General features: G+C 43.9%; 1 protein-coding gene across 1 annotated transcript; it reads right to left on the bottom strand.

Annotated features, from left to right (window-relative positions):
• Positions 1-14,879: 14,879 nt before the first annotated feature.
• Positions 14,880-15,947, bottom strand: LOC127811112 (uncharacterized). Its single transcript, XM_052350823.1, has one exon. It carries the CDS (start codon positions 15,945-15,947, stop codon positions 14,880-14,882), a length of 1,068 nt encoding a protein of 355 aa, XP_052206783.1.
• Between the last annotated feature and the right edge of the window lie 3,506 nt (positions 15,948-19,453).

Consider the following 19,453-nt stretch of genomic DNA (forward strand, 5'->3'; position numbering starts at 1 on the left):
ATTCTACCCAGGACACATTTCAGCTCCACCATTTATAACTCTCGTTACGGAGTAGCACTCCTTCAAGCACAATTCTACCCTGACCAACCATCTTTATTGCCTTGGATCTCTTTCTCAAAATTCGCCTAGTCTAACCACCAGGAGCCGCCGAACCTTTTTGTACACGGTCAATCAATAAGGCTTTACGTCACGGTCCTTGAGCCTCATGCTCCCATCATTGCCATCAGGTGCTACCACTTGGCAACTGATCCTGTGTCATCAACCGGAAATCCATCCAGTGCTACATGAGGATACTTCCTCATTTTCGCATCGACACATCAGGACTAATACTAGACCGTGCACTTGCAAGCCTTCACGAATTTCAAACCGTGCCTCTGCCACACGTTTAGCCTGCCACAACTCACATCACAGGATTAGAGATCCCCATACTTGAAACTTTTGCATGCTTCAACTTTCACATTTCATGGTTGGCTTCTAACTCGTAAGTCTCGCCCTTCACGGCACTTACGTAACATCCTGGAGTCATTTACCAACTCCACCAGTTGACCCATCTTCTTGCATCATCACAAGGTCACAGGGTCCATCATCTCAATTTATTTGATCAACTTCGATCAAATTCAACCACAACTGCGTTAGCATCCTTTAATAAGGAGCATCGCCACACGTCTTGTTATCACACCACAAGATATCACCTAATCGATTCACAATCCTTCTTGCTGCCCTGACAACAAAAGTACTACCACGGCACTTCAACCCTCACAGAAATTTAAGTCTAGCCCAGACATAACCTATGGCATACCCCAAGTCTTCGGCGTCTAATCGTCTCCACCGCAGACAGGTTACTCCACATAGAGGGCTGCAGTCCCTTCTGTGAACTAACCGTCTATATCCAGTGGTCCTTAGCATTAGACCCATCAACGATAGGCATCAACCGTAGCGTTATTCCCATGCTAGACCCGTTTCTTTTTTCCGGGTTTCTTCCTTAAACATCTCGAGATGCTACAACACCTCAACATTCGTTAAACCGCCTCAACACTACTTTAACGAGATAAAGGGCTTACACTCCACTTGGGTGGAACACCCTGACAACTCTTATTACTAGCAGTTGAGTTGTGGAACTGGCCACAACTTTCGTCACCCTACCACATTTCACAAATCTTTAGCCCCTGGCCATCTGCATAATCACTGTGCTGCCCTGTACTTTAGGCGAGCCAACACCTGGTCACCATCACCGTGTCACTCCCATACACTGGCCCAACACTGGTTCCCCATCGTGTTGCCCTGTGCTTCAGAGAGTCAACACCTAATCGTTATTATCATGTGGCTCCCTTACACTGGCCCAACAACAGTTTCCAACAACATGGCTCAAGTCCCACTCTGATCTGTTTCGCACCCCATAATGTGGCTTTCAGCCTTTCAGTCACACCTCTGATATCGAACTTAACATGACCACCCCGCTACGCTCGCAGCCATTATTCTTACCAGCCTTCCTACTCGGCAAAATCTATAGGATCATTACCGCTTTCCACGATTCTTCCTTAGGACTACCCTAGATGTCCTATCCTTAGCAGGAGATTCTCAGTCTCACCTGACCAAATTTCCTAGGGTGCTGCTCTGAATCTTCGACATTTGACCGTCACCTGCAATTCACTAAATTGCTCAGGCCCATGGGCCACTTGCCCTCAACGCGAGCCAACTCATTAGTCCTCTGCCACACGGTCCATAGCATCTGATCCGTCACCTCGAGCCTTGCACCCTTAGCATCAAGGCTACTTAAAGCCTTCCCGAGCTACGATGGTTCCGCCACCATCTTACCAAAGCCAACTTACTTGGTTATCCTTGCCTTGATAACCTCAAGTTCATACCAGAAGCCTTACTCCTTAGGACTCTACATCTCTTACCGCTTAAAAGACTCTTAAACCACATTTCCTCTTGAGGCCTCATGATCTTACCCCACAAGATCATACCTCAAGCTCTGGCACCCATAACCATAAAGCACCTACCATTACCCTCCAGGTAAATCGAGACCTCTCGTCTCTCCTTGTACACCCATAGTGCATTCAGTCACGATGCCCAGCTTGGCCTTCCAGCACGCCTTACTCAGGCTCCCATGACTTGGAATTTAAAATTCGGAGTCTCCACATTGCTCACCATGCCCCTGCCCACTTGGCATCCGAAGTTGGCATTTCCATTGTGCGCATAGCCTATGGATGTCCTGTTGCCACACACTCATCACCCTCGGACCACACGCACCCGTTCATACCCTTCATCGGGTGACCTCCGCGTTCCATCAAGGGTCTCGAGACCTTAGGCGTCATCACGACCCCAGGCATCATAATGAGCGTTTATTCATCTCTCATCTCCCGACCTTAGGAGTCCTACCAGACCCCAAGCATTCTAATGAGAGTTTTGATTGACCCCTCATCCATCACTCACATGAACGGTCTTTTGGCCCTTCACAACTAGGACTGCTAACCCAATGGCTCTCACACGCACATCAACGCATGCCCAACTCCTTAATCCCAATCTGGATTCCAGCTTGACTCGCTTGGGACTTCCATCACATGCAAACACCCACTAGGGTCCACTTGTCACACGCCTAACATTCCCAAGGATAGACCTCGTCTCATCATGAAACCAACTAGGGTCCACTCATACCCTAGGCACATCCCCTCCGGGATCATCATAACAATACGATCACATCGCATCACATACATCTAGCATCCTGACTCCCCTCAGAGTCCTTCCGGATGCTACTTACTTCATGCCGTCATTGGCCATGACATACAGATGCCTAACAGGCACGCTCTCCATAGAGTCTCACTGACGTCTCATCTCCTTGAGTCCCGAGCTAACTTCCACTTTAGCTCACTCTATCTCAAACGCACACGCCTTACTACACCGCTTCCAAGGGACAACTCTATTCCCTCGAACATGCTCGGCAAATCCCTGACATAGGGACGCTCCACTAATTCCCTCCCGGACTAGTCATGCTTCGGGTTCGTGTCCCCACACGAGCCTCAACACTTCAATCTCAAGGAGTCCCCATCCTTAAAACATTTCATATCCTCGAGATGCCACATTCGAATTTCCTTGATACCAACACCCACACTTGGGTTCGGTTCCTCATTGCTTGACCCGCATACCTCTCACAGGTATATCATCTCATTCGAGGGTATTTTCTCATCCCAAGAACAGGAATATCCATACATGCCATTGCAGGCCTCAATGACTTGACCCAATCCCTTAGGGTCCTTGGTCCACATGTCCAACTTTCAAGGTTATCAGACCAACCCTTACATTGAAATCTCAAAATTTCAAATCAATTGTTCTCGACCCCAACTCAGCAGTTACGACATTTCGACTTATATCCGAATTCATACCAGACATCATCGACTCGCTACTCTGGCAATCGCTCACATCAATCACTTAACCGACCATACTTAACACCCAAGCACGCTAGCCTTCCTCACTTATATAGCTAGCCATGCTCTGATACCAACTGTAACGACCCGCTCCCAGTTACGGGCGCCACCGATAAATAATTGACCGAATTACTCACCCGACAACCACAACTGAAGGGTTGGACTATGTTTCAACAGGAAACGCCCTAGGTGGGAACTAGGCTTCGTTCTTCCCTTCGCTCCACTCAGGAATCGGTCCCAACTCAAATAAGAAAAATCCAGCGGACCAAGACCCGAAACTCGAGTGAGCTTCACCTTTCTTCAGCTCACCCCATAGCAAGCCAGAGGTGACCCAGGCACGAGGCTAGCATATAAACACTTCGCTGAGTATTGGGGATTTATGAGAACATACCTCGCTGATCTTTACTCGGTCCGAACTCGGCTTCTCCAACTAAGCCATATACCACGAACAATCTCACAATCATTTATCACACTACGATGATTTCAATAATTAAATACATCTAGTGCTCAATATCGTTTACATTCAATTACATGAATACTTATAAAAATTTACAGGAGATTACACAACAACACAACTCAGGCAACAAGCTAATTTCCATAACAGTCTCCCGGCACCATCCCGGCTTGCATCTGGGCTTACATCATCTACACATGAGGTAAAACCTCATGAGTCTTAAAGACTCAGTAAGGGTGCAATGCATGTAAATATGAATATAATCATGTTTATGTATGCCAAATGCATGCAAATGAGGCTAGGCTCACACATCCTCACAACCCACTAAGGTTTGAGGCATCAACCTGTCAGCCCTCACCACACTAGTCCTCCATATGGCCATAGGTCCACTAGGTCTCGCATCATGCAAGTGTTAACCACTACATGCAACTGCAACATAAAAAAACATTATCAAACACATTTACCAACTTGCAAGGCCACCTCCACATGGGGCCGTCCCTTACCTGGGTCGAAGCTTCATCTCCGCCTCGGCACGAATTCCAGCTCGAACCTCTAGTTCCTCTAGGATCACCGCCTCCCCGATCAAACCTAGATGCAAAACACACAAAACCCCAACTCCATTAACATCCGGCATTCAATTAATGCCCTCAACTACTCCGAACATCCCCAAAATCATCCATTAACAAAATTTTAAATACCCCAACGCAGGGTTTAATCCAACCAATACTACACAATTCATTAACTCATTTAATGAAAATAACTAGGGAAGAATTAACTCAATATACCTCAATTAATTCTGGAGAAGGCATCAGGAAAACGCTCACCCGACGTTGCTTCTTTGGCTGCAAATCTTGCGCCCAAATCTCATTCTCGGCCTCCAACATGCTTCTCGGGCCCCAAATTAATTTCCAGAACTTTCCCCAATCTTTCTGGAATTTTTTGGGATTTTTCCCTATTTTCCAGAATTTCCTTTATTTTTATTTTCCTTTTTTCTTTTTATTTTTCCTTTCTTCTTCCTTGGTTTTCTTCTCCCGGGCGCAGCCACTGTTCCTTCATCTTCTTTACTAAGCCCAGCCTACGCACGCCGCCGCCAAGCCTGGCTCCGACGCCCGCCACACCTACCTTCGGTCAACATAGCAAGCTCCGCAACCGCCGCCACTGGCCGACGCCATCGCGAGCAACAACCAGCCGGCCACCTGTGCGCACCGCAGCCGCTGGAACCGCCATGGCCGACCCTGCTCGCGCCTTCGACCGCTGCTGGTCCACTTGCCTCGGCCGGTCATTTTTTTTTTTGCTCCGCCTCGCACAGCAGCCTGCATCGCGGCCACCACCGCGGCATCTCACGCCTTCTGCCATCACCGGCTTACGCGCATAGAGCCATTGCTGTGCGCGACCGCCATTGCCAGCGTTCGAAGCTCCTGGTGCACCTCTGCGTGCCTCCGCCTCAGCCAAGCCATCGTGTGCCACCGCTGCTTGCCTCGATCGCCGACGACATTGCTTCTAATCGGCTTCCATGGCCGCCTCTGTCTCGGCCATTTCAACAGCAGCTCGAAGCTGCCACTTCCATGGCCAAGCTCGGCCGTTTCCCCCCCCTCGGCATTGCTCTCTCGCTCTCTCTTTTGCGAGCTCCCTCTCGCATTCACTCTCCCTCAATTTCGATCTCTCTGTTTGAATTCAAAATTTAAATTTTTTTTTTGATAGCAGAGAACTCGCGGTCTCCTATATATATATACATATATTCATGCCCATATATATATCCATATATATAATTACATATATAAAGCTTTTAATCCCCTTATTTTATCATAATTCCTTTTTAAGGAATACAAAATTACACTTGAGACTTTTAATAATAACACTTTGACCCTCCAAAGCTTAATTAAATTATTATCAAGCCACACCACATCTCGATTTATCAACAAATTAATAGCCGACCGTTACTCGGGAATACTGACCTCATCCCTGCGCTTACACGGGACCTTTATTCGACCCGAAAACACTTAAGGGTTGCCTTACTCAGAAAACCGAACCTCCCCTAGGGTCCTCTCAGCTTCCAGGAGGTCCCCTTCGATTATTCGGTAATGGCACCCACTCGGGCTTATACGAAATTTATTCCAAAAATTATTCCCAGTCGGACCGCTTTTAGAGCCATTATCTTCATCCCGAGATGCTCATCAATCTCTTGTCCTCTTCCCTGGACATCCAAGTCCCGAGGCACTCCCGGTCGCCAATTCGGCAAATTTCATTAATAAATTACTCAAATTTGACTTTTGGCCTTTCCGGACCACCCAAGGTCCTATCCAAAATAATCAACATTATTTATTTTTAATATCATGTAATACCGGGTATTACACCATAGGCGGGACAACGGGCTCGATCTTAGTTTACGTCGTTGCCGGGCCATAGACAGGACAACGGGCTCGATCGTAATTTACCTCGTTGCCAGGCCATAGGCGGGACAACGGGCTCGATCTTAGTTTACCTCGTTGCCGGGCCATAGGCGGGACAACGGGCTCGATCGTAGTTTACCTCGTTACTAGGCGATAGGCGGGACAACGGGCTCGATCGTAGTTTACCTCGTTGCCAGGCCATAGGCGGGACAACGGGCTCGATCGTAGTTTACCTTGTTGCTAGGCCATAGGCGGGACAACGGGCTCGATCTTAGTTTACCTTGTTGCCGGGCCATAGGCGGGACAACGGGCTCGATCTTAGTTTACCTTGTTGCCGGGCCATAGGCGGGAGAACGGGCTCGATCGTAGTTTACCTCGTTGCCGGGCCATAGGCGGGACAACGGGCTCGATCTTTTCCTTTTCGAAAATAAAATGACAACCATGCGTACACAAGCATTTTTATGTGGTTCGGCCAAATGCGCCTACGTCCACGGTCCCTTTAGGACTTATGTTATTGCAGATTTTTCTCTGATACATTGTTCATATACAACTTTACATAGTTCAAATTCCATGTTTTCCCCATAGTGTCCCCTGAAAGAGTCTGTAAAATGCAAGTGTTGGGGCCAATCAGTTTTAGAATGCGGTACGACCCATCCCAATTTGCTCGTAACTTTCCATCATCCTTTAGTGCGTTGGTTACAACAGATCTTCGAAATACTAAATCTCCTTCTTTTATGGGTCTGTTCTTCACCTGAGAATTGAAATAACTGGCTACTCTTCTTTGATATGCAGCTATCTTCATGGTAGTGTTATCCCTCTACTCTTCAATCAGATCCAAATTTTCTCGCAACGCTTCAAAATTCCTTGCGTCATCCTCTTCCTCATATGCCATCAGTCTTGGGGACTTAGCTGAAATTTCAATGGGAATTAAAGCCTCTATTCCATATACCAGGTTGAATGGAGTTTCTCCCGTAGCGACCAGACTAGTTGTTCGATAAGCCCACAAAATGGTGGGTAGCTCGTCGGCCCATCTGCCTCTAGCCCCTTCAAGTCGGGTTTTTAGGCCATGTAATATGGTTCGGTTATTGACCTCAGCTTGTCCATTAGCTTGGGGATATGCCACTGAAGCAAATCTTAATTGAATTCCTAGGTCGTCACAGAATTTTCTAAAGGAGTCACAGTCAAATTGCTTCCCATGATCTGTGACGATAATTCTTGGTATCCCAAACTGGACACGATGTCTTTCCACACCATTGCCTCTACTTTTCATGTCGTAATAGTAGCCAATGCCTCAGCTTCAATCCATTTGGTGAAATAGTCAATGGCCACTATTAAAAATTTTCTTTGCCCAGGCGCTTGAGGGAAAGGTCCCAGAATATCCAAACCCCACTGAGCGAATGGTATAGGTTGGAACGCAGGTTGCAACTGAGATATTGGGGCAGATTGGACTGGAGCGTGTCATTGACATTTGTCACATGATTTGACTTTCTTTAAGGCGTCTGACCTTAATGTGGGACAAAAGAAATCGGCTCTCAAAATTTTGGTTACTAGGGCTCTTGCTCCCAAGTGCTCTCCACATACTCCACTATGAGCTTCTGCCAAGACATATTCGGCCTCTTGAGGGCCTAAACATTTGAGAAGAGGTGTAGTGTAAGCTCGCTTATATAATATCCCGTCTATGATGGTAAACCTTGAAGCTTGCATCTTAAGTCTTCTTGCTTCTTGTGGGTCATCTGGTACTTCATTGTTAGTGAGATAACAGTAGAAAGACGATCTCCAATCCATTCTTGTCTCCACATATGATACCTCTTTTTCTTCAATGCTCGGTTGATGAAGCATTTCAACAAATACTGCTCTTCCGGTTGTTTCTTTAGTGGACGCTAGTTTAGATAAGGCATCGGCATGTCCATTGAGTGATCTGTTTATTTGTGTTAACTGAAAACTCTGAAATGTCTGTGCTAGGTCTTTTACTTTACGCAAGTATTGGGCCATTATCTGTTCTCTGGTTTCATATTGTCCCTGAAACTGCTGCACAATCAACTGAGAATCACTATAAGCAACCAGTTGTGCTACTTCCAATTTTCTTGTTATCCTCATTCCAGCGATTAATGCTTCATATTCAGCTACGTTGTTAGTACTTGGAAAAGCGAATCGTAGGGAATACTCAAACGTTTCTCCTTCCAGGGATACGAGTACTATCCCAGCGCCGCTCCCCTGTGAACCAGATGCTCTGTCAACAAACAACAACCATTCTGCCTGCCTATTTTCTGTTGCCTTACCGAAGTGTGTACATTCCACAATAAAGTCAGCTAGCGCTTGTCCCTTTATAGCTTGTCGAGGTTGATACTGGATATCATATTCACTTAACTCAATGGACCATTTGGTAAGTTGACCGGAACATTCGGGCTTTTGTAAAATACTTCGCAAGGGCTGATTTGTAAGTACGATGATCGAATGAGCTTGGAAGTATGGCCTCAACTTTCTGGATGCGTTTACCAGTGCTAATGCCATTTTTTCTGCCACTGGATAACGTGTCTTGGGGCCCTGTAATACTTTACTAACATAATATATTGGTCGATCCACCTATCCTTCTTTCCTGATTAATACTGCACTTATGGCTTCATCACTTATCCCCAAGTATAAGTACAATGTTTCTCCAGTTTCTGGTCGTGTTAATAGGGGAACTTCTTTCAAATACTCCTTTAACGCTTCAAATGACTTTTGGCATTGCTCTGTTGTAATGCCCCGCTCCCACCTACGGGTGTTACTCACGAATAGCCAACTTACTATTCACACGCTAGGGCAAAGATGAAGAGACGGCTACGTTTCAACGGGAAACGACCTAGGTGGGAACTAGGCTTTGCCCTCTCTTCGCTCCACTCGAGGGTCCGGGAATTATCAAACGACCTATTAAAACCCGAAACCTCACAATCGTCACCCCTTCTCGAGCTCCTTAACAAAGGGCTAAGGGTGACCTACCAAGACCGAAAGAAAATAAGCTAACTCTCTAGCTTAAAAAATTTATGGCATAACGCCTTAATTTTAAGAAAATAAATTTTTCCTATCTTTGCCCCAACCATTAACCCATTTATCTCACTTCCAATTCCTTTGGAAAATATTTGGATTAATACTTCTTTGGAAAAATTTAAATAAATTTTCCTCATTAAAGCTCCATTGATTTTCCCTTTATTTATTTCAAAATTTCCATAATTTTCCAACCATTAGGAAATTAATTTTTGAAATACAAATCTCAAGCATCCTCATCCAATTTCAAACTTTAAGGAAAATACTCCATTATTTAATTTCCCAAAATGTAGAAATTTTTTCCCACAATTGCCTCAAATTCACATTAATTTAAAAATTAATTTAGAGGCTAAATACTCATTTATTTATTTATTTATTTAAATTATTTCAGAACTTTATAAAATCTCAGAAATAATTAAATAACCCAAAAAATATAAAAAATAACTTCACAGCAGCCACAAGGGGGGGGGGGGGGCAGCAGCTGCCGCGCCCCCCACCGCGCAGGCCTCGCCCGCGGGCCGCGCACGCCCCGGGCCCGCGGCCGCGCTGGCCTCGCCCAAGCGCGCCTTTGGCCTCGCCAGCCCACTGCCTCACCCATTTTTGACACAAAAAAAATATATATATTTTTTTTAAATACCATATTTTCCAGAATACATTTCCATACCAAGGTGCTTCCAAAACACTCAAGTTTACCCCCCTTTTTACCACATTTACATACATTCCAAGTTTAACAAAATAATACAAGACAAACACAAAACTACATAACCACTACACATGGTTTCCTCTTTGCTTCAATACCTTCACCCTTGCAAAACTCCATTTCCCTTTGATGATTCTCCACCTACATTGAGGTCAAAGGACCTTATGAGCCAAAGCTCAGTAAGGCTGCTATGCAAATGTAAATGAAGTATGAGAAACATAACATGTAATGTAAATGCAATGCATATTAAGGGTAGTTCTCCATGCCCTCATAACCACTTAGGTTAAGGCACCAACCTACCCGTCTCTCCCCTCACAAGTCCTCCTTATGGCCATAGGTCCAGTTCGGCACAAAACATGCAAAGAACCATTACATGCAACCTCATTCACACATGTACAAATGCAAGCAAAAACCCCTCCACTTGGGGCTATCCCTTACCTTGTTTCTTTGAAGCTTTAATACTCTCACAAGTCAAGAATCCCTCTTAGACTTTGAAGCTTCAACACCTCCACAAGCTAAGACTCACCCTTAAAGAAAAATAATAAAGGGATTTTAGCTCTTAAACACATGCATTCAACTATATCAAGGGAGAAAACTAGATTTACCTTTGCTAGTCTTTCTTTTCCCTTCTCTTAGACTTGCTTGCCTTCTTGCTTCTTCACTTCACAAATGGAAAAAAAAGCTTTGAACCAATTTCTCACTTCTTATTTATAGAGCTTTCTTCTTAATCCATGCCAAATCTCAAGATCACATCCTAGCCATAGATTTCTTCTTATTTCAAGAGACTTAATCTCCACCTTTGAACATTAGCACAATCCTTGTGCTTCTCCCAATTTAAATCCTAGCCCTTGATTTTAGGAGAACACTTGTCTAGATTCAAAGGAAACACAAATCCAAGAGACTTGTCTTCTTAATTCTCATCCATTGATCTTTCTTTGGAGACTAAATCTCCTCCCTTGGATCAATCCCAATTTTCCATAATTCTCCATTTTCCAAATAATTAAATCATGACTAATTTCCAAGATTGACTAATTTCCCAAATTTGCATTTAATTTAAATCCACAACTTTTCAAGCATTTAATGGAGACTTAAATAATTTCTTTTTGATTTAAATTTAAAGGCTCTTGAAAGACATAATCCATTTACTTTAGCATTTATTTAAATCCTCTATTTTCCAACATTAATGCTTGACACATTTCTTTTTAATATAGATTTTCCTTTTAATTCTCTCCATAATGGCTCTCATTAATGCTTGAGAGACTAATTTCTTTTCCTTTTTGCATTTATTAAATATCCCTCTTGATTCATAAGATCATGTCATGTGTCACCAAATTCTCTTAATTAAATAAATCCTTATTCTCCAAATTAAATTAAATCTCATTTCATAAGAATTTGCCAAGTGTCACTAATCTAGCCATACTTGGTTTTCCAATTTAATTCCTAATTATCCATGCACTTAATCAAGAATTAAATTCTCCAAAATTAATTCTCCAATATAAATAATTTCTCCAAAGATAATTTATCTTCCTTTGGGATGGAATTCCAAATTACCATTTTGCCCCTCCTAAGACATCCAATATATCATGGCATTTTCTTTAATTCAAGGGCAATTGTGGAATTTTTCATAGACCAAAATTCTCTTAAATGACAAAATTTATCATGACTCATCGAGGGTATTACAATCCACCTCTCTTAAAAGAATTTCGTTCTCGAAATTTCATTTCCATTAATGCAATGTATCAATACATCAAAGCTACTCTTCCATTACATCAACAAATAATTCGGGAAATTGACGCTTTAAATGCTCTTCTAGCTCCCATGTTGCTTCCCGATCAGAGTGATGGTTCCATTGAACTTTAACTAATGGAATTGATTTGCTTCTCAATTTCTTTTCCTTGCGGTCCAAGATTTTTACCGGCCTTTCAATATAGGTTATGTTTTGACGAACCTCAACCTCTTCCTCTGGAACTTCCATTCTTGGATCCGGTATGAACTTTCGCAATTGAGACACATGGAACACGTCATGAAATCCAGCTAATTCGTTGGACAAGGCCAACCGATAGGCCAAAGGACCTACTCGCTCAATGATCCTATACGGTCCCATAAACTTCGGACTAAGCTTCCCTTGCTTCCGATTTCTCATTGACAGTCTTTGTGGTGAGATCCGAAGAAATACTCTATCCCCTTCTTGAAATTCTAAATCTCGCGCACGGTGATCCGCATAGTATTTTTGGCGATCTTGAGCAATCTTCATACACTTTCTCGCCACATCAATCTTCTCAGAGGCTTGCTGCACTAATTCAGTCTTGGCCAGCTGCCTTTCACCCACCTCAAGCCAACACGAAGGCGATCGACAATGCCTGCCATACAAAGCTTCATACGGCGCCATGCCGATGCTACTCTGATAGCTGTTATTATATGAGAATTCTACCAACGGAAAGTACTCATCCCAATTTCCTCCAAATTCTAGGACACATGCCCGCAACATGTCTTCCAAAACCTGGTTCACCCTCTCAGTCTGGCCATCTGTCTGGGGGTGATAAGCAGTACTAAAATTCAACCTCGTTCCCAATTCTTCTTGCAAACATGTCCAAAATCTTGATAAAAATTTTGAATCTCTATCAGACACAATGCTGACTGGGGTTCCATGCAACCGTACAATTTCCTGAACATAAATCCGTGACAGCTCTTCCGCACCTTGACCAGTTCGAACAGGTATGAAATGAGCCAACTTTGTTAGCCTGTCGACCACAACCCATATCGAGTCTTTCTTCCTTACTGTCTTGGGCAATCCCACAATGAAATCCATGGAGATGTGCTCCCACTTCCATTCTGGTATCTCTAACGGTCGCAACAATCCTGCTGGCCGCTGATGCTCGATCTTAATACGTTGGCATGTGTCACACTTGGCTACATACTGAGCCACACTCCGTTTCATTCCAGGCCACCAATAAACTTCTCTCAAGTCTTTATACATCTTGGTCGCCCCTGGATGTACAGTGTACTTTGATCATGAGCTTCATCTAAAATCTTTTGCCTTAATTCTTCATTATTAGGAATATAAATTCGCCCGTTCATCCTCATGATTCCATCTCTGAACTCAAAACCTATCTTCATTGGCTCACCTTTCTCATCCACCCATTGGCGAAGTCTCCGATCTTCCCCGGTAGCCTGCCGTATCTCCTCCCACCAACCTGGCTGAATTCGCAGACTAGCCACCATGGATATACCGTTCCCAGGCGCTACACCCATCGTTAGGCTACTGAACACCTCTATCAGCTGCCATTCCCACATCATCATCCCGGCCGCGACAGCAAGATCCCTACGACTAAGGGCATCCGCCACAACATTCGCCCGCCCTGGATGATAATGGATGGTGCAGTCATAGTCCTTCAAGAACTCCATCCATCGACGTTGTCTCATGTTCAGCTCTTTTTGGGAAAAGATATACTTTAGGCTTTTATGATCGGTGTAGATCTCAAACTTCTCACCGTAGAGATAATATCGCCAAATCTTCAGGGCGTGGATGACTGCAGCCAATTCCAAATCGTGGACCGGGTAGTTCTTCTCATGAGGTCGTAATTGACGCGACCCATAAGTAATCACTTTACCATGCTGCATCAACACGCAGCCTAATCCCGATCCTGAAGCATCACTGTAGACCACGAATCCTCCTGAACCTTCAGGTAGGGTCAAAATCGGCGCTGTGGTCAACCGTTTCTTAAGTTCCTCAAAACTTTGTTCACACTTGTCATCCCATATGAACCTCACATTCTTCTGAGTCAAACATGTCAGAGGCAAACAATTTTTGAAAATCCTTCAACGAATTGTCGATAGTATCCAGCTAACCCTAGAAAACTTCTTACCTCGAACACTGTACTCGGTCGGTGCCAGTTCTTAACGGCCTCTATCTTGGATGGATCCACTGATACACCGTCACTCAAAATTACATGGCCAAGAAATGCCACCTCCCTTAGCCAGAAGCTACATTTGGAAAATTTGGCATATAGCCTTTCGCTACGCAACCTTTCTAGCACCAACCTCAAATGCTCACAGTGCTCCGCCTCACTAGCTGAGTACACCAAGATATCATCAATAAAGACGATCACAAACTGGTCTAGAAATGGTTTAAACACTCTATTCATGAGATCCATAAAAGTTGCAGGGGCATTGGTTAACCCGAATGGCATTACCAAAAATTCAAAGTGTCCGTATCGACACCGAAATGCCGTCTTGGGTATATCCTCACTTCTAACTTTCAGTTGGTAGTACCCCGAGCGCAGATCAATTTTTGAAAATATTCTGGCACCTTTCAATTGATCAAATAACTCTCCAATTCTAGGCAATGGGTACTTATTTTTCACTATCACCTTATTGAGTGCTCGAAAATCGATGCACAATCGTAAGCTGCCATCTTTCTTCTTTACAAACAACACTGGAGCTCCCCATGGGGAAATACTTGGTCGAATAAATCCCTTATCCACCAAATCTTGAAGTTGTACCTTAAGCTCCTTCAACTCAGCCGGGGCCATTTGATAAGTGGGTATAGAAATTGGTGTTGTTCCCGGCAACAGTTCAATGGCAAACTCCACCTCTCGATCAGGAGGTAGCTCTATTAAGTCATTTGGGAAAACATCCAAGAACTCCCTCACTACTTCTACCTCCTCTGGTTTCATTTCTGACTTATTGTCCACTACCATAACATAAGCTATAAATCCATATGCTCCGTTTTCCAACCATTTGCAGGCCTTCAAGGCCGATACAAATTTTAACGACCTACCAAACCGTGGTCCCTTAAACGTCACCACCTTTCCCCCCGGACATCCCAATTCTACTGTCTTTTCCAAACAATCCATACTGGCGCAATACCGAGAAAGGAAATCCATTCATAGGATGACATCGAAGTCATGCATCTCCATCAGTATAAGATCTATCTTAAATTTCTCGTCCTCAATATCCACATCACAATCTCGGATCATTAAATTAGTCTCCATAGTCTCCCCAATTGGAGATTGAATTCTAACTCCATGCCCTATTATCGAGGGTGCAAGACCCAAACTCCTAGCAGACTCATTTGCTATGAATGAATGAGTGGCACCAGGGTCTACCAATGCATGTACAGGAGTAGTGTGGATGAAGAGCGTACCTTCCACAACGATCGGGTCAGCATCAGCCTCCGCCTTTGTTAGTTGAAATACTCGTGCTGATTGTGGGCCTGGTTTTCCCTCTGGCTTCTTCCTTGGGTCAGACTTGTCTCGTTGGGGGCAGTTCCATGAATAATGTCCCCGTTGCTTGCAAGCATAGCACGTTACTTCCCTTTTGGCCCCTTCCTCGATCTTCAATGTTTTCCTCGAAGGGCAGTCTCTCGCTAAATGTCCAACTTCTCCACACATAAAGCAACCTGCTCCTTTGCTTTTGGTCCCACACTTGTTGTTAGCATGCCTCCTTTGGCACTTCTTGCAATATCTTTCCCTCTTAAATTTAGCTCCTTCAGGCTTCTTGAATTGTGCTACTGGAGGGTTTGTTGATTTGTCTTTGCTCTCCACCTCCTTTTTCACATCACTTCGGAGTTTCAGCTCTCCCTGAGCCATCATGTTTCGCTCAACAGTAATAGCCTTCTCAACTGCATCATCAAAAGTACGAATGTTCCACGCGTACAGTACTTGCTTCACTTCCTTTCTAAGTCCTTGAAAGAACTTCTGGGCCTTCTCAAATTCATCCGTAGTGTACATAGGTACATACTTTATCAGCTTGGAAAACTTGGCCTCGTACTGCACCACAAACATATCCTCTGATTGGTTCAGCTTCAAAAACTCTTGTTTCTTCACCTCTCTCCAGTACTCAGGAAAGTACTTATCATTGAATGCAATTTTGAACTGCTCCCAGGTAATAGGTGTCACCCGCACCTCCTCATTTTCTTGGATGGTATTTCGAGTCCTTAAGACTCTTGACATTGACTTCCACCAGATAGCCGCTTCTTCCTCTAACATAAATGTAGCGCACCTTACCCAGTGGTCTTCAGGGCACTCCAAGTGTTCCAGTAGTTTTTCAGTTTGCTCCATCCAATATTCTCCTACACTTTGGGTCCATTTCTGGGTCTCCCTTAAAGCTTGGCGGATGTAAATCTCGAAACATCTTCAGCCAATTTGTAGTAGGGGTTTCTGGTCTGTTCACCGAACTCATCATCATTTCGACGAACCTTTCGAATGACTTATCACCACTTGGCCTTTCCGAGCCACTTCCTTCTGGGAAGTCTTGAGATGACGACTGGGCCTGGCTCCTTCTCCTACGAAGTCGTTCTTCACGGCTCATCTGCACAATGGCACAAGCGACATTCATTTTTCTACTACACCATAGCCACACATACATACATAACACAAGTTTCGGGCAATGCCATACAAGATGATGTTTCCAACGTAACTTATTTATTTGCATAAACAAGACACAGGCTTACAAAAGAGCTTTCCCCATTACAAAAGTTTTCAAAAAGAGGAAAAGCTTATAGTCATCATGAACCAAAGCCACACAAAACAAAATACATCAAGTTTTCCCCCACTAGCCCCACAAACTCAACCCCCAGAGCTCACTAGTCACCTAGCATGACTTAGCCCTACCCATGGCCTCCACATCACAACCCTCGCTACTAGGCCCATCAACCACATAACTACTTTGAGGCCTACATGGGATCACCCCGCCTCGAAGCTTTAGGCTAACCGGGTCGCTATAGTAGATGCCAATCAGGGACTCGGACTCCTCCGAGGGGTCCTCATAAGGGGCTTCGGGAGAGTCTACCTCCCTATTAAGGTCTTCCTCTGAATCATCTATGGTCTCATTGCTTCCCACACTTTCTTCGTCTGGTCCCGCATGCCCACGGGTGACTTCTCTAGACTGCCACACGTCTGTCTCCCGTATCATCTCAATGAACAAGGTGAAGTTTTGGGATACTCTTGGACGTCTCGCAATCCTTCTTGCGTACCGCCTCCACTTGCCATGGAGTAATTCTTTCACATAGTGCACCTTCACTTCACCCAACAATGCAGGAGGTAAGGCTGTGCCCGGGGTCTCCGTAATGACGTCCTCCACCCTACTAAGGTAGCGCTGGATGGACTCTCCGGGTCTCATCACTGATATGGCTAAAGTCCACTGGGCCTTCAGCCTCCGGATGTAGTCTCGCACTAGCCACACTGAACGAAATGGGGTTCGTCTCTCCATACCTACGCACAAAACACCACACCATAGATATCAACCCAAAGACATCACCACCACAACAATCATATCATCATAACTATGATGCCCAACAATCGTGAAAATCCTATCTCAAACTAGAATCACGCTCTGATACCAAACTGTAACGCCCCGCTCCCACCTATGGGTGTTACTCACGAATAGCCAACTTACTATTCACATGCTAGGGCAAAGATGAAGAGACGGCTACATTTCAACGGGAAACGACCTAGGTGGGAACTAGGCTTTGCCTTCTCTTCGCTCTGCTCGAGGGTCCGGGAATTATCAAACGACCTATTAAAACCCGAAACCTCGCAATCGTCACCCCTTCTCGAGCTCCCTAACGAAGGGCTAAGGGTGACCTACCAAGATCGAAAGAAAATAAGTTAACTCTCTAGCTTAAATAATTTATGGCATAACGCCTTAATTATAAGAAAATAAATTTTTCCTATCTTTGCCCCAACCATTAACCCATTTATCTCACTTCCAATTCCTTTGGAAAATATTTGGATTAATACTTCTTTGGAAAAATTTAAATAAATTTTCCTCATTAAAGCTCTATTGATTTTCCCTTTATTTATTTCAAAATTTCCATAATTTTCCAACCATTAGGAAATTAATTTTTGAAATACAAATCTCAAGCATCCTCATCCAATTTCAAACTTTAAGGAAAATACTCCATTATTTAATTTCCCAAAATGTAGAAATTTTTTCCCACAATTGCCTCAAATTCACATTAATTTAAAAATTAATTTAGAGGCTAAATACTCATTTATTTATTTATTTATTTAAATTATTTCAGAACTTTATAAAATCTCAAAAATAATTAAATAACCAAAAAAATATAAAAAATAACTTCACAGCAGCCATAGGGGGGGCAGTAGCCGTCGCGCCCCCCAGCGTGCGCAGGCCCCGCGCGCGCTGGCCGCGCAGGCCTCGCGCGCGGGCCACGCACGCCCCACGCGCGCTGGCCGGCCGCGCACGCACGCTGCGCGCGGCCGCGCCAGCCTCGCCCAGGCGCGCCCTTGGCCGCGCCAGCCCACTGCCTCACCCATTTTTTCACAAAAAAATATATATATATATTTTTTTAAATACCATATTTTTCAGAATACATTTCCATACCAAGGGGCTTCCAAAACACTCAAGTTTACCCCCCTTTTTACCACATTTACATACATTCAAAGTTTAACAAAATAATACAACACAAACACAAAACTACATAACCACTACACATGGTTTCCTCTTTGCTTCAATACCTTCACCCTTGCAAAACTCCCTTTCCCTTTGATGATTCTCCACCTACATTGAGGTCAAAGGACCTTATGAGCCAATGCTCAGTAAGGCTGCTATGCAAATGTAAATGAAGTATGAGAAACATAACATGTAATGTAAATGCAATGCATATTAAGGGTAGTTCTCCATGCCCTCATAACCACTTAGGTTAAGGCACCAACCAACCCGTCTCTCCCCTCACAAGTCCTCCTTATGGCCATAGGTCCACTTCAGCACAAAACATGCAAAAAACCATTACATGCAACTCATTCACACATGTACAAATGCAAGCAAAAACCCCTCCACTTGGGGCTATCCCTTACCTTGTTTCTTTGAAGCTTTAATACTCTCACAAGTCAAGAATCCCTCTTAGACTTTGAAGCTTCAACACCTCCACAAGCTAAGACTCACCCTTAAAGAAAAATAATAAAGGGATTTTAGCTCTTAAACACATGCATTCAACTATATCAAGGGAGAAAACTAGATTTACCTTTGCTAGTCTTTCTTTCCCCTTCTCTTAGACTTGCTTGCCTTCTTGCTTCTTCACTTCACAAATGGAAAAAAAAGCTTTGAACCAATTTCTCACTTCTTATTTATAGAGCTTTCTTCTTAATCCATGCCAAATCTAAAGATCACATCCTAGCCATAGATTTCTTCTTATTTCAAGAGACTTAATCTCCACCTTTGAACATTAGCACAATCCTTGTGCTTCTCCCAATTTAAATCCTAGCCCTTGATTTTAGGAGAACACTTGTCTAGATTCAAAGGAAACACAAATCCAAGAGACTTGTCTTCTTAATTCTCATCCATTGATCTTTCTTTGGAGACTAAATCTCCTCCCTTGGATCAATCCCAATTTTCCATAATTCTCCATTTTCCAAATAATTAAATCATGACTAATTTCCAAGATTGACTAATTTCCCAAATTTGCATTTAATTTAAATCCACAACTTTTCAAGCATTT

Source organism: Diospyros lotus, chromosome 10 (assembly GCF_014633365.1).
Source record: "Diospyros lotus cultivar Yz01 chromosome 10, ASM1463336v1, whole genome shotgun sequence".
In the NCBI taxonomy this organism is placed as follows: domain Eukaryota; kingdom Viridiplantae; phylum Streptophyta; class Magnoliopsida; order Ericales; family Ebenaceae; genus Diospyros; species Diospyros lotus.